Source organism: Acipenser ruthenus, chromosome 4 (assembly GCF_902713425.1).
Source record: "Acipenser ruthenus chromosome 4, fAciRut3.2 maternal haplotype, whole genome shotgun sequence".
Classification (NCBI taxonomy): domain Eukaryota; kingdom Metazoa; phylum Chordata; class Actinopteri; order Acipenseriformes; family Acipenseridae; genus Acipenser; species Acipenser ruthenus.
Genome location: NC_081192.1, coordinates 42,461,229 through 42,477,851, shown reverse-complemented (window position 1 = coordinate 42,477,851; position 16,623 = coordinate 42,461,229). Strand labels below are relative to the sequence as shown.

Below are 16,623 nucleotides of genomic sequence, written 5' to 3'. Positions count from 1 at the left end.
TTTTATTAACTCTGTATCAGTAGGCACATGAAAAATGTAAAATAGAAATAAAATGCATGCTTGGCATAAGGTTGTGCTCAGTGAAAAATGTTACCCTTATCAGAATATCCCTTTACTTGTGTTTTAACTTGGCAAAGTGTAGTTTTTTCAGTGCATGTTATTACTCTGTACATTATGTTTTCTAAACCAGTTACCACAATGTGGTATCTCAAGTCTTTTTGAAGCATGGAAGATGTTCTGATTTCAAAGATTAGTTCACATAGTTTTAGGAGTTTCCAGAGGGTTACACTTGGTTCTGCCTACACTCAATGTAGTTTTCTGGGGATTTCACATTTTTAAGCATTTTGTTGGGATAGCATCTTCATCACCCATTGTTTTCTCTTGCACAGAGTAACAATTGACTTCTCATGGCATTTCATATCATCTTTTAGCGACCTCTCATATTGATTAATAGCTCTATTGTTACGTATGTATTTATTTAACCATGACAGTAATCCAATTAGCCTCAGTTACAATTGGGTTCTGGGGGAATAAAGACTGATGACTTATGTTGGATCACTGGAAAACTGATAATTGTTCTCTGGTAAATGACGGCTGAAATTACCTGAATATTGTCTATATTGCCAGGGTGTTATAATCCAGATCCAGGAGATGCCACCGGTGTACATTGCATTTCCAGGCTACTGGGTTGGCAGAACCCAAGTAGATTTTTGCTACCAGCTATCAGAAGTTATTTGTTTTACTGCTGATAAGGCACAGGAATGTAAATTATGGCAAGGGTGGAGGCCTGGCATCATTATTTGACACCCAAGCAATCTGTCAGTACAGATAATTCAGCATTACATTGGGAGTAACTTGTTCTGGTGTTAACCTTGTTCCCCTTTGTACTGTAAACTGAACCCCTACTGCTCTACGAGTAACCATCTGCATGCTTTGTTTTTAAATATGAGACTGCTATGGGCCATGGCCTTGTGCTTTATCAACAAAGCAGTTGCATGACTGTTTGTTTTCATTCACAAGTCTGGTGAAAGGAACTGCAGAAGTCTTTCTAACAGTAAGTGTTGGTGATTAGAGATACAAATGAAGTTCATCAAGGTGATGATGATGATGAAAACTGTGCTTTTGTTACTTCATTTAGAACTGAAATAATCAGACAATTGAAAGTTGGTTTATCACTTGTGAGAAAGGTCCCTTTAATTGTGTTTAATTAGAGTATTATGGTCCTTAAACACTTTAGCTGCCAATAAAGAAACACAACTCAAAGTAAACATATTCTTGGTTTCATTAGTGCTGGGTTAAATTATTATTTATTTACTGATCTGATGCACTAGGTTCCTGAGCTACATCTGATCATTTAACCTTCTATTCATAATCACAACGGGCCTCACTGCATTAAAGTTGGTATCAATGTGAAAAACACCTTATTAATTGATAAAATGGTGTCTTAAAATGGAAGCATAATTCGCTGTTATGGAAACTACTAGCATACAGAGAGACAGCACTCCCACCAGGGAGCAGCAGCCAAATGGAAATAAAAAATAATGTGAATATCTAGTTTGTGTATAATTTGTATTTAAAATAGTGCATTTTGTCATGCACAATTTATTTAGAACACTTCACATATAAAATGCTGATTTATGATTATCTGGAGTGTGGGTAAAAATCAGACGGCATTTACCCTCATTCGGGTGGATATTTTGCCACAGCTTACTATATACATCTCTTTTAATGTGCATTTTGCAATCTTTTTTGGTTAAAAAGAAAAACTTTTGTATGTATTTTAGTATGTACGATTGTAGGCTATAAATACGTTTGAAGTGCTATATGTGTTTGTAATTCTTAGTTATTATACATGTATACCATGTATGTAACACTTCATTATATATTTATCAAGCTTTTAAAATCTCGATAGAACTCCCTAACCCAATACACAATTTGTTTATAATTAATAGTTTGGTAAATCACTCTAATCATGCATTTTCTCTGGTACTCTTTGCTCGCCTCCGTGACAAATAAACTCAACATGTAAAAGTAGCCACTGTTCTCTTACAGTATTATAAGAACATTTTATATGCATATAAATGTGTGAAGGTGAAAGTACATTGTACTTCAAGTGTGGGGGGAGTTTGACAATATTACAAATACGTTTAGGCAAAATCCATGTCAGTTATCTGTTGCCTGACATCCCTGGCCCTGGCGGCTTCTTCGGGAGAATTTTCCAATGGTTCAAGACAAAGAACTTCTTCCTCCTGGATAGAACACGTTAGAAGATCCACGGTTTGAGGGTCGCATTGAACCACACCACCTGATTTGTCGAGGCACCAAAACCTCATTTTTAGTAAACCAAATGTCTGATCAATCACATTCCTAGTGGTCTGTGCGTCCTTATACGCCTGTTCTTCATTCTTGTGTGGATTAGACACAGGTGTTAAAAGAAAAGGATGCATTGCAAATCTGCAGTCACCTAAGGAAACTTTATTGTAATATCTAATATTCCGTTTTCTATACCAAGATTTCATTATTCACTCTTAGGTTTTTATTTGTATAATTCAAATAAAATCTACAGTAGAGGTCAGATGTCATATAATGTAAGTATCCACAGTTCAGATAGGCTAGTAGTTGCATTGATAATTTATTGGTAGTTGGGTGCTGTAGTGTGCAAGGTATATTTGTATTAGTTTAAATTGTAATAATAAAATACCTTGTTTTGAATTCAAGTCATGTAGAACCCACCTTGATCGAAATAATCAGAGTAGACAATGTTTCTAGCGAATACAAAGGAACAGTTTTATTAGAAATAAAACTAAATAAAGGAAAAATTAAAGGTGCAACAACTAAACTAAGATAATACAGAAAGGAAGAATGAACTAAACTAAACAGTACAGAAAAGGAAACATAAACAACGACACCCCACTCCCGCTGGTTGATCAGCAATCCAACGCAATCTATGGGCGATTCCCTTAAAGGTTACAACTGCATTCCTGACAGCTATTTAAGACTTAGTCTTAACAGGGGTATCGTTAGTAACACAAATATTTCCGTTTGTTAATATATGATATCAAAGCATCGTTAAATCAGTTTCGTATATATAGTTTTGGTTCAGAAAGCAATTCTCACTCTTGCGAGATAAAGACGCTCTTTGCGTCCAGACAACCTATTGAGAATTACCTATTATCAAGACAGCTAAATTTGGATTCTAGCCTTAAACACAGAATGATAATTGCCTTATGAATCCCACATGAATTTGTATAAATCACATACAAACTAATACAATAGTGTTCATTAACTCAAAGCATGAATTGAAAGCAATAATATATTCTTACATTCCACTTAAAACAAAACATTAATTTTAGTTTAAGGTCTGCTTATTCTCGAGTTTATAAGAGGATTAAAACACTACTCATTGAATACTTAACAGATGTTCACTGCCTACTCCAACGGATTTGTGTCTTCAACAATACAGGCGCTCGAAGGCTCTCCTGCTGGCAAGGACAGGTCCAGGTTCCGGGGTCTGCCTTCCTCATGTTTCGTCTCCACTTCAGGGTACGAAAGAAATGTCTTTGCAAAGAACCAGTCATTAACTAACCAACTATTCCACTGAAACAGCAATTCCTCCACCAATATGTGCACTCTTTGTCCGGTTATGTCTGGGATATTTCAATGCAAACTCAGGCACTGCTAGCTCAATAAATTGAAATATTTATATATTTCAATTTATGTTGACTTCAAATGTTCATCCAACTCTTTCTCCAGTGATCAATTGGGGTTAAGTTAGAGATTTGATTACAACTACTTTTAGGATTTTAGTGCTGTTTGAATGTCGCACTCAAGCATTTGTAAGATTACCCCTGTGATTGGATAGTTTGGAGTATTTCTCAATGGTTGTTCTTGTTCCGATGCAACCCCTTGTTCTCCATTGGTCCGCTATTCTGTCCCCTGTCGGCTGGATTTATGAGATGGACTGTTTTCTGTCCTATATGCCAAAGTACCCGAAACTGTCTGGCTTGCAGCGCCGAAAGAGTCATTCAGTGATCGTGAAGATAAGCCATTTGTTCAGCAGTTAGTTTATGACTCTTTCTAAAAGCATTAATTTGTCAGTGGGAGAGTTTGTGACCAGAAACCAAGAAGACACAGAGAATGGTTTAAGATTCCCCCTCTGTATATTTCAATTCTGTTACTTTCACACACAGAATGATATTATGATCCACTCTGACGCTACAGTGCAAATAATAACGGTATATCATTTTAGCAATACAACAAACGTTCTGTAAGGTTACAAATGGTTAAAACAAGTGAATACACCTCATTCACACCCACAAGTATATAAAAGGCTAAAATATGTTCATAACTACATATATTGAATTATCTAGGTAGTCTTACAATATTGCCCTATTAATATGCCATCTGGTGTATTAGGTCTCTGAAATGATTAAACACAGCGGATTGTGTCAAAATGTAAGTAAGGACAGGAGCCAGGGAAATCTGCACATATGTTCCAGATGTATGGGATGCAAGGTGCTGCGGTGATTTGAGTGCAACGTGTGTGCAATCGATGGCTCCTATTACTCTGGGAAATCCAGCAATGTCATACAACTTTCTTTTAATATTTTGTAGCTGCTCCTGATTAAGTGGGATACTGATATAATCATTAACCCTCTTTATCAAGTCACCCTTGGCCCTTTGAAATGACCCAGAATCATAGAAGGACAATGCTGCTGACACCTTCATATGTGGGGGTACAGCACTGCCCCTTCTCGTAGGCAATTCAGGGTCCTCCTGCAGAGTCTGACAGAGGTCGACAATAGCTGCCCTATCCAGACGAAATCCAGTTTTTAGATCGTCATCTGGTAAATCTAAGGAATTAACCCTAGTCCTGTACACCCCCTCTCTCTATTGTCGGCGTCGCACCCAGGGTCTGTCAATCTCAGGCTCGCACTCAAGCTCTAAAATTACATTTACTGCTACTGCTGCCCCTCCCAGTAAAGTCATACTGTAGTTTGTATATTCTATTTTTTTTTAACACCAAAGAACTTAAATACTGTTTCGAGGTGAGTTATATACTTTTTTGTTAATTAAAACCCTCCTTTTCCAAGTGCAAATTAATTCCTGATAAATTATGACATGGATTTGCTTTTAAATTCCCACGCAAACAAAAGAAATAGTCGCAAGAAGCACTGCTTGTTAAGATATAAACATTATTTCGTAAATCAACATAATTTCATAAATCACGTTAGCATGATTATTTAACAACGAAATTGACATAACGACCGCTTGAAAATACCAAAATCAATGCTACATAACGATTTGTTGATTAGCACTACAGTTATCATTCAGGACCTTTTGAAAATCCCCTCCATTGTGTTTAAAAAGCAAGTCGCTTCAAATGACATATTCAGTTTTTTGTTGTTGTTTTTTTTTACTTTCTACTTTTTTTAAAAATATGATATTTGCAATTGGTCTGAGTAGTTCTTGCTCAAATATTTCTCATGACTTTGGAAAGTGCTTTGAACTTTGAATTGCTTTGAAAATCCCAGTGACTCAGTGAAGTTGACAGCACTTCTAAGTTGTCTTGCGCATCCGATTATTTTAGATTTTTAGAGAGACGTCACTGTGGCTTTGCTTGACCACTGAGTCACATCACTCCAAACATCCAAAACAAATCAGATCAGCTCAGCTATTATGTGATCGGAGAAGTATAATGCGGACCAGGACAGTAAATTAGATTGTATAAATACAGTGTTATGATAACACTTATTACATTAACATGTCTAAGTATTACTCTAATAAACTCACAGGGGCTCCGTTTCTGGAAAGCAAAGTGATAGTCGTGGAAATGTACTAACCAGAATGAAGCAGTGAAACAGCATTAACATGTTATGAATTGCGAAATTAGGATTGGCAAATAAAAACAAAACAATATTCTGGTACCTGTTTATCTCGGGTGGTTTATTACAAAGAGCTGAAAACTATTTTCTCAACTCAAACCCAGATAAATAAGTCGGCAGTAAATACTGTAACATGCTTTTGTTCAGCTGCATCACTTGAAAAATGGATCACAAATATGTAATAGAAATGACACAATATATTTTGACTATAAAAAAAAGAGACCTTTGAACATTAAGTAGTAAGCCAAGGTAAAAAGCAGTGCCATTAATGCAGAATTTTGTTTGGCGAAAATTACCTTAAGTTCCCTAGCCAACTCAATTTAAATATACACATACTAACATTTTGGTGAACATGCTATAAACAAATAATTGTCACTGTTTTTGAAATTACAAATGCCTTTTCCTAATACAAAATCAATTATATGTTCACAAAATATTCATTTACTTTTTTTATTATGTATAGTTTGAGACTATACATATGTATAGTTTTTTTTTTTAGCCATGTTATATTTTAGTTATATCTCTGCCAGTCATGTGGGACAGGACACAGCGATTTTGACAATATTCACCTTGTAACGTCTGATTGACAGTATCTCATTTTCACCCACAAGTTTATAACCATGACCACACCAGTCAACAGTTTCACAGCCAAATTCAGCTGAAGTGTACAGCCCAAAAATTTGCTGACTCAGTCCTACAGTGCCATCAATCTGCTAGCACCATTACAGTACAAGGAAGTATCAGTTTCAGACTCCTTGGTCATTACAGTGAAGATTTCTTACAAAGTCCTTTCTTCAGATGCCAGTTGTGTCAACAGCGTTAATGTCAAGTTTTATTTAGAAGTCCAAAGGTCGAATCATCATGGCTGTAGCACGCAGGGAATAGCTGGGGCCTTTGAAGTAATGCCATTTTATACCATTTAGTTTTCCAAGGTTCTGTCCTGATTTGTAATACATCCCGTTTAGGTTAGAAGGTCCACAGGCATCAAACCACCAACCTGGAACAGGGAAAGTTTAAATTAAATATATTTGACGCTACGTATGATGTTAGAAAAATGAACATCAATTTAATAAAGGATAATGTGGAAGACACAGATGTGACTGAAAGACAGTATGGGAATGTAGCTGGTTCAAACAGTAGCTGGAGTTGCTGTATAGCACTGCACAGTGTATTACACTTAATTAGCAGAGTACTGCAGCAATTTGCTCTACTAAAGACCAATGTATTTTTACAGAATATTCACTGGTAGTTACTGGGTTTTTTTGACATTATCAAACTATTTCCTTGGGCTTAATGTTAGGGGACAAAAACTGTAATGATGCACTTAAAACCAATAAGTCAAGGCAGTTTTAATATACCATGGTTGATCTTAAAAGAAACAAAAGCACAGTATTTCTTTAGATTTCCAAGATTTAGGATTCTTCATTGCCAAAGTGATTTTGCTTCTGGGTATTACCGTTAGAACCATATGCTGATGTTCTCAACTGAAGGAAAATCACTTATTGATATGAAAAGTAAATTTGAGATTTAGGCCATACGCATAAAAGATGGCGGTAATTTCTGGCCAAAACCACTGGCCAGTATTTAAAGAGTAAGTAGCAGGGTACTGAAAATATAGCTCTATGCATCCCCACGTGTTGCTACAACTGTTTAATGTACCTGTAATTTAAAGCAGTGGGGGCCCACTGTGTCTGCTGGTTTTCATTCCAACTGCGCTCTCAATGACTTAACTAGACCCTTAATTGAAATGATAATTTGCTTAATTAGACCTTTGTAATTGTTTTCAGCTCTTAAACCATAGCAGAGCTAGCTTGAAATCTGCAACTGTTTATGAGCTGAAAAGAAACATAACATGTGCTCTTGCTTTTCATTTTCATACCACATCATGGATCGTTATTGCTATGTTACTTGTTTGACAATGTGGGCAGTAATCCTTACACTATCAGTGCGCTAGAGCAGCCATTTTGAAAAGAGCTTTGAAACAGACTTCAAAGGTGTAAGTGTAAAAAGTTGTCAGGATCTTAACAATGAAAATAAAAATTACAGGTACATTATTTATACAGTTGTACCTGTAAAAACTCGCTAACATTAAATCCAAATCATGCAGTGAGTTTGTAACTTTCATTAGACTGGAACAGCCTTGTTTCTTGCAGTTCAATTCTTCAGTTGATGTTCTTGTTCTCCCCAAAGGTAAGTAATTGTGCCCCTGCTAAATTGATACCTGCTCACATCATCAGAGTAATCCAGAGGGTCAAGTCACAGCTCAATTCTGTGGGGTCTTTCTGGGAGGATTGCCTTCCAATATATCTTGATGTACACACAAGCCCACTGAAGCCTGCCATTTCCTCCACTTAGGCAATGAATAGGCTACAAACCTGATTTTTATGTTTTCCAACAAGTAAGTAGCCTATCCTGTTAACAATGCAGTTTATGTATGCGTTACAAACAACAAAATACTTAAATTACCTACTTATTGTATTATTAAAACATAAACGTTTTTTTATTATTATTATTATTGCTACAGACTTAAATACACGTACCTAAACACAGAAATTGTGCTAGGAAATGACATTAAGACGCATCTCATTCTCTGCCTAGTCTGAGGCATGTGTTAATTATGATGTCGGTAAGGGTCAGTTAATGGCACAATACAGATTTAAGAATCAGACGAATATGTTAATGAGAGAATTGGTCTCTACAGACATGTTATTCTAAAGTTGCAATGAGTGATGTTTTTTGACAGTAAATACTGTTGTGCTGAACACTATTATTGGTACAATAAAGGAGACTAAGTTTAATGCATATGGGCCTTAATTTCCACTGTGACTATTCTTCATTTTTATGAATCTGACATGAAGGGAGTATTTTACAATGCCTTTGCTGCAATTCAGTTAGATTTTGAATAATTTTAATATTAAACAGATTCTCAAAAAGTTTTATTCTAAATTGTTATTATCACATTAATTTCACATCTTAAATAAATAAAAACACCAATTACACATTTACATCACTACTTTCATTAACCTAAATGAAATGTTGTTTATTTCTGTTGGTTGACCTCATTAAATGCCTCTTAATGTTCCCTCCAGGGCAGTACCCTATGGATCTGTGTGTTTATGGGAAGCGCTAATGAAAGGGTTAATTAGAAACCAAAATATATGTCTGGCAGTGTTATGGAGAGCAAGATTTTGGGCTCCATTGGCTTCCTGTAAAGTAGGCATTCCATTCTCTATGTTAAGGCTGTTAGTTGTTTAATGAGCCCTATCACTGTGTGAACCATTGCCCTCCCAGCTGATTGGTTATACTTTATTTTCTTACCTCCAGTTAGCATCAGAGCACACTTGCAGATACAGTTGTCATTGTCAGCATCTCTAGTGCTGAAATCTGCACCATGTATAGCCAGACTACTCTGTTTCCCTGCAGTTCCACTGTGACTTTTTAGAAACAACCTGTGAAGAAAATAATATTTTTTACACTGAACCATCTACTGCACAATTACTCGATATTTTAATGAAACAAATACTGTACTTAAGGTGTTTGTCGGCCGCTTAACACTTGGATATGTCCATGAATTATTTGAAAAAATTATAATATGTGTGGTTTATAAAGCAAATAAACAACATTTACTGCAAAACAGCATTAAACCCCCTAAAAATACCATAATAAATGTACAGTACATATAAAACAACCTGCATGTCACTGGATTTCAATGTAGTTCTCAGAAAGTGAGTGACTCAAAAAATACCAAAACTCCCATGAGATTTAAAACTGAAAGTAATATTTAAAGAACCACTTACTGTGCTCTGAACCTTCTTGTGGTGGAAATATAGCCAAATAAAATTACACTATATTAACTTTTGCGTAAACACGAATTCCTATGAAATATTGTGTCAGGGAGATTGAACAAATAGTAGTCACAAATGTTTGGGCTGCCGTTTACAAAGAAAGCAGTCTCTCATGTTTTTGTAAAATGTATCTTTAGAATGGTTAAAGAAGAATAAATTAATAAATGATAATACCCGAAAATAATCTTAATATCGCTGGCTTATTTTGATCTCCTGCATTCACTGACACTATTTTTGCTTTGAAAATAATTGGTTATTTTTTTTTTTTTAGCAGTCATTTTTAATGTTTTACACAGAAAACCCATCCTCCTTCAACTCTCTGATTGGTTAAATGTTGTGTCAAGACGTAACACAGCTGTCATGTGGTTCCAAGATTTGTTTTTCACCCAGTAACACGCAACTGATCTAGTCTGCTAGAATTGCAATCAATTCTTATTGTTAAAGGCACAGTAGCATCTGCAAGATGGGCGGATCAGTTTTTTTCAGCCGGGCGGCAACAGCCACTTTTCCGGGCGGCCCGCCCGGCTGAAAAGACCTGGGGAGAACCTTGTATGAATATGTAGCCAGGGTAGCAGAGACCTTACAGTCAGTACATGAGGCAGTACAAAGGCACCAGGATTCAGCAACTTAAAAATAGTTTTATGATTTAAAAGCCAGTCCCCAGATCCTATATGGAGGGAGAGAAGGTGTGGGTTCGAGATACATCAAAAAAGAGGGGAAGCACTTCTAAAAATGTTTTAAAGATCTCTGACATGTTATATAAACTTCAGACTAGGGAAGACAAAAATTGCATTGTTCACTACAACAGACTAAAGCCCTGTACGAGTGACTGTGTTGCAGGACTGACCCAGAGAGAAATGAACACCTCGGAGCCCATGCTGAGGTCTCCAACCCTACCAGGACACTAAGGACTGCAAGGCAGAGGAGGACACCAACATTCTGAGACAAGGTTGCCTGCTGATTGGTGGGCCAACATATGGAGGACAGGAGGTGGACCCATTGATCAGACCACAACTTGTTTTACAGGAAGCAGTATTGCCAGAACCTGGTGGGGATATTGTAGTGCCCCCTGAAAATATTGGAGGAGCACCTCCACGACCAATAAGGGCGAGGCTTCCACCACGATGACTTTAGGACTACGCTCGCTAATGAGTTAGGACACAGGGTCTCATCCTTCTTCCAAGGAGGGGAGTAGTGTGATGTACTTATTTTTAATGTTAAGGCCTTACCTTCAACAGTGCTTAAAACAAAGTACTGTTGATTGATTGATGTAGACTATAAAGGGGTGGTTGGGGAGTGTTAAAAACAAAGGGTTGTGCTGGAGTTGAACTGTGAGCGGGTAACTGTGAGCTGTAACTTGGGAACTGTGAACTGTGAGCTGGGAACTGGAACTGGGGGATATCATTGTGTGCCACCCAGATGCTAAAGGGTTAATTGTACCCTGGCAGTTTTTTCTTTCCTTTGTTTATCAAGGTACAAAGAGTATACCTTGTAAATGACAAACCATTCATGCCTTTAGTTTTTTTGGAAGGAGCGGTTGAAGCTGGCACTATAATTGTAGTATTATACGCTGTACTGCGAATGTCCAATATCAAAACAACTTCAGCTTGGTCGCCTTGTTTTGTTTAGTCAAGCTATTTATACATGCTGTCTAACACCCACAGGTTATACGAAATTAAACTATCATTGCAGAATGTTGTGTTACATAAAAATACCATGCATAATTGTATTTTGTTTTTGTAGAAAGCTTAAAATAAATTAACCTGTTACAAACATTTATATTTTGGTCTCCTGTGTTATACAACAAAATTATCTTTGACTGATTCTGAATACAGTTGTTCTGAAAGAAAAAAAAAAAGTATTACTGTATTAGAGGCCCTCAGAAGTTAGTTAAGTTTTCAATCTGACCCGGCCAGCAAAAAGTTGTACACCACTGATTTAGGGAGTGTTATCACAGTGAACCAAAGTGAGATAAGGAGAAGCATACAGGAGGTACGTGTCAGGGTGTTTAATGTCTTTCATAAGGGATGTATGTGTGTCAGGGTGTTTAATGTCTTTCTTAAGAGAGGTACGTATCAGGGTGTTTAATGTCTTTCATAAGGGATGTATGTGTGTCAGGGTGTTTAATGTCTTTCATAAGGGATGTATGTGTGTCAGGGTGTTTAATGTCTTTCATAAGGGATGTATGTGTGTCAGGGTGTTTAATGTCTTTCATAAGGGATGTATGTGTGTCAGGGTGTTTAATGTCTTTCATAAGGGATGTATGTGTGTCAGGGTGTTTAATGTCTTTCATAAGGGATGTATGTGTGTCAGGGTGTTTAATGTCTCATATGGGAGGTATGTGTGTCAGGGTGTTTAATGTCTCATACGGGAGGTATGTGTGTCAGGGTGTTTAATGTCTTTCATAAGGAATGTATGTGTGTCATGGTGTTTAATGTCTTTCATACGGGAGGTACTGTATGTGTGTTAGGGTGTTTGATGTCTTTCCTGCAGCAAAGTAATTTTGTCAAAGTTACTGTAGATAAACAAACTGAAAATTGTGTATTTATGTAATATACATTATTCCACCTTTTCTGTTTTATAAAAAGAGAAAGTATTGTAGAAATCACAGTAAAACTAGTAAATCTACTTGTGCATACTGTAAGTCGCTAATGAGATACTTATTTTAAAATACTGTACACTGCAATCTAACAAGTATGGAGACAATTATTTCTTTAAGTAATGCATTCATATTTTAATTGTAGTAGCAAACCATCAAACTGAATAACAGCCAGCCTTTGATGCTGAAAAATTCCAGGTCGTTACTGACTGCCATTATTGCACCAGTGAATAGCTTGCATGGTTGATCACACTGGAAAGCCACAGCCATTGAGCAGTATATTCTTGTAAGCCCCCCTTTTCAAAAACAATGAACTCTGAATTTTACAGTTATCATTAATAATTAGTCTCCAGCCAGCAGGCCTCTCTTACACGGGTGCTACATTGTTAAAGTGGGAAAACAGCTTGAAGGTCAAGAATTCCTTTTCCTTTGATTTAGTCTCCTGTTATGTTTTTTTCTATACAGTCCATCATAGTTTCATTTATCATAAGACCAGTTATGAATGAAGCTATTATTTGATAAATACATACTGTACAAGTGAACTAGGTCAGTCCACTAGCAAGCCCACTATATATCCACTTACATTTACTGTTGCTTTAATTGTCAGTCTTTCTAAATGCTTAATTAAAAGCGTCACTACATATTTCAAGTGTCACTTCAACCCAGTTAAAGTTATTTCCCACCAAAAACAAGCATGCCAGGAACACATTAGTTCAAAGGGCCAGCTATTTCAAAATCTTGTAAATGTATGCAACTATTACTATTTGCAATGCCTGTGCTTAGTGTACTGAGCCTGTTATATCTGGTTAATTATGCATTCAATGTTTTAGAACTATATTTTGGAAGGTTCCAATTGCTTTCCTATCCCAAAATTTCCAAAATGCTTCAATAAAAGTAAATACCAGCAAGATGGAATTTCATAATCAACTTAGGTCATTTTAGTAAAAGGTTGTAAACATACTGTATAAGGAGTGTCATGCACGCAACCCTTAACCTATTCCCAAATCTGATTAAATTTTACTTTTATTTAGTTTATAAACTGTCTAAGATCCCTCAAGTAAAATTAAATTGCATTTCTTTGGATTTTAAAGTATGAACCCTAAGGGAAAGTTTCTTAGCACCAAACATGTATATTTCCAAATTGTTACATTGAAATGATCTCAGAATATCCCAAACATATTTTACACAAATCCAGAGCATGCAAATGTGCTAAGCTATGTTGAGTTTTCTACAGTTCTAAACCAGCCCTTAAGAGCTTTGTTAATTTTTGAGATATCAGTAAAGACAAGTGGGTTTGCAAAATACACAAACACATGTCTTTACAGATATCTGCTTTGGCAGGGGTTCATATCTGCCAAGTTAAACATTGCTTTCACGTTGCAAATGCTAGAAAGTTAAGTAATTATCAGTAAATCATGCATTCAGTAGGAATCGTAATAAAATGTAATACCAGTTCTCGCATTGGTCAAGTTTCCTGGTGTCTGTTGCCTATATATCATATAGACGTAGCTTTCTGTGGAAGCATCAGCCATTTGTAACTCTTAAAAAAGCATCACAAGGTTAACTTTGCTCTCCAATTTTTATGAACTGGTGCTACTCCACGACTGCTTGTAGCTCCTCCCACAAGGCATTGAAAAGGCACATCTAACACAAAAATATACAACCTATGCAGTGCCATCCCTATTGCATTTGGCTAATTTGCTGTTATGCTAGGTTAACAGTAGATTACAGTTCTGTTAAAATGCAGGACACAATACAGAAAGTAAGCGGCCACATAAAGGCCTGGATTGTCCTATTTTCACACATTGTAACACCCAACCACAACCTAATCATAAATGCCAAAATGTTTAATATTTGTAACACATTTGATCAAAATTGGATTAAACTGGCACACAATGTCCTTTTAACAGCTTTTCTATTTCACATTTGTCTTTTTTTCACTTCAGTTAAAATTATTATAAAACAATCCACTGGACTTTATATTATTCAGTAATTTGTGATATCACTGAATGTGACAAGATTACAAAGTCTCTTTATTATGAGTGTGAAACAGGGCTTCACTCCCACACACATAGAAAAGCTAACACCCCACCCTTGGCTTTGCCTCTAGACAAGCAAAACAAGGAACAGCTGAGTGGAGAAAGAAAATGTCTAACAGTGTCTGTGTGACAAATGATATATTACGAACAGAATACAAAGCCCAACATCCCTTAAATTAAAAAATAAAAGTAAAATGGACTAAAGGCACACAAAGAAAATGGAGCAGTAAAAAATAAAACAATATTAGCAACATATTTAATAACCGTGGGAGCTGTTGGCATAGGCATCCAAGCTTTTTGTATATGCTGGTGTTTCAAAGTGTATTTTAGGCTTACTGTATATGTGAAATACTTGCAGGGGCGTAGATCTGTCTGAAAACCTGGGGGGGGCATAACATTTTTTACCTAAAAAATGTTCCGCTTGCTTTGTTTACGGTCTCTTACATTGAGCTGATTATGATCGCAAAAATCAATATGTATGTATGTATTTCTGACCAATTTAGTACATGTTTAAGCTAATGATAGTCAATGAACTTGATCTTTATTTGAACACTCCAGGTGAATTCTATACCACACTTTTACAATGTTTTACAATGTAATAAAGACAATAAACAATACAAGTAAAAGAGAGAGAATATAAATGTTAAATATATTGTCAGATATAAAATGTAATTAATAACTGATTTGAAAAACAGAAAATAAATCTTATGAATATTTCAGGGTTCATAAAGCCCATGGTAAAACAAATTCAAGGACTTAAGTACTTTTTCAAGGGCCAACATCTAAAAGGACATCATATTCCGATTTTAATGAAACAAATTCCATCGATGTAAAAGTATTATGTTAAATAGGATAGGACAAGCTTAAAAAAAACACACCTTTAAAAATATCCATAAATAATAAGCATCATGTTTGAAAGCACATGTTTGAACACCCACCACTAGGTCAATCCAACTGATCAGCCCATAGGTCCTTCATCAACATCTTACAACAAAAACAAACAAACAAACAAAAGATCCACTCCCTGCGACTCTACAATAGAAAGGATATGCAAAACATGGAACACTGTACTGACGCATACTAGATTATGACATCATGAAACATCACTGTGGAACCCCTTTTACAAGCTAGAATTTTCAGTGGATGGAAAAAGAATGTCCACTTAATATTACTGCTATTTTATTACATATTACAAGCCAATAAATGAATGGAATAGGTACATATCTAATCTTATTAGAACTGATACCTGAAACCCTGGAATATTTCCATGCATGCCCTCAAATAATTACCTACAGCTCACTTTCCTCAGAAATCACCCACAGCTTTGATTTATTATTATTATTATTATTTTTTTAGAAATGCCATTCTTTACTGCTTTTCAACCCAATTTGAAATGACATATCTGGAATGTTGCCTCACTACTATCAAGCTACTAATTCTGATGAAAAATAGGATTTGATGTGTTCCTGATTAGCTGAATACTGTATGAACAAAAACAAAAATACTTGTGTATCTGCAGCAATTACACAGACAACATTGTCACAGCATCTGGCAAAAATAAATAAATAAATTCAGCCAATTAAAATGGGTCTGAGGATTTAATTCTGAAAGTATTTACTCCAAATCGCTGTTAGATTATTTTATTCTGAAAGTACAGTAAAAAAAAAAAAAAAAAAATCTAAACCTAGAATATTGATTCTAAAGAAATCTTTGTTTTACTGACTGCACTGGGTTTTTCATTTCAATTCTTCACTCACATCTCAGTGTTGGCAGGTTGCAAGGTCAGCTGGTTCTTCTAATTCTACTTCGACTGCCTTTCAAAATTAGTTTCTGCTATCATTTGCTTTTGAAACAGCAGAACCAGGCCTTAAAATCGATTGAAAGTGATCCACTTTCCAGATACCTGTTCATTATTTACACAGCAATGACAAGGATTTATGAATGGACTCAAAGGATATTAAATAAAGATGCTTAGTCCAACTTGTTTCATTATAAAATGGATATTGTTTTATTTATTGCATTTATATAGCTCTTTTTATACAAACGTATTGCAAAGCACTGTACAGTACATAGCAGAAAAAAACAAACAAACCACAATACATTTGTATAGCATGTCATACAACTGCCAGTCAGACAATTTAAATAACAGTATACACATATAATACAAAAGCAGAAATTTTAACGTTACATTAAAACTCACTAAGATAAGAAACTATTTTATAAAAGTGCGTTTTTAGTCTTGACTTGAAAACTGT

General features: G+C 35.7%; 1 protein-coding gene across 1 annotated transcript in view; it reads right to left on the bottom strand.

The window, feature by feature from the left end:
- Positions 1-2,762: 2,762 nt before the first annotated feature.
- The window catches only part of LOC117399540 (angiopoietin-1-like), a 124,925-nt gene continuing 111,064 nt past the window's right edge, over positions 2,763-16,623 (bottom strand). The window contains exons 8-9 of the mRNA XM_033998801.3: positions 9,204-9,334; positions 2,763-6,882 (exon numbers count right to left, since the gene is read on the bottom strand). Of these exons, the coding sequence (XP_033854692.3) occupies positions 6,722-6,882; positions 9,204-9,334 (292 nt within the window). The 3' untranslated portion in view covers positions 2,763-6,721. The remainder of the gene's footprint in view (positions 6,883-9,203; positions 9,335-16,623) is intronic.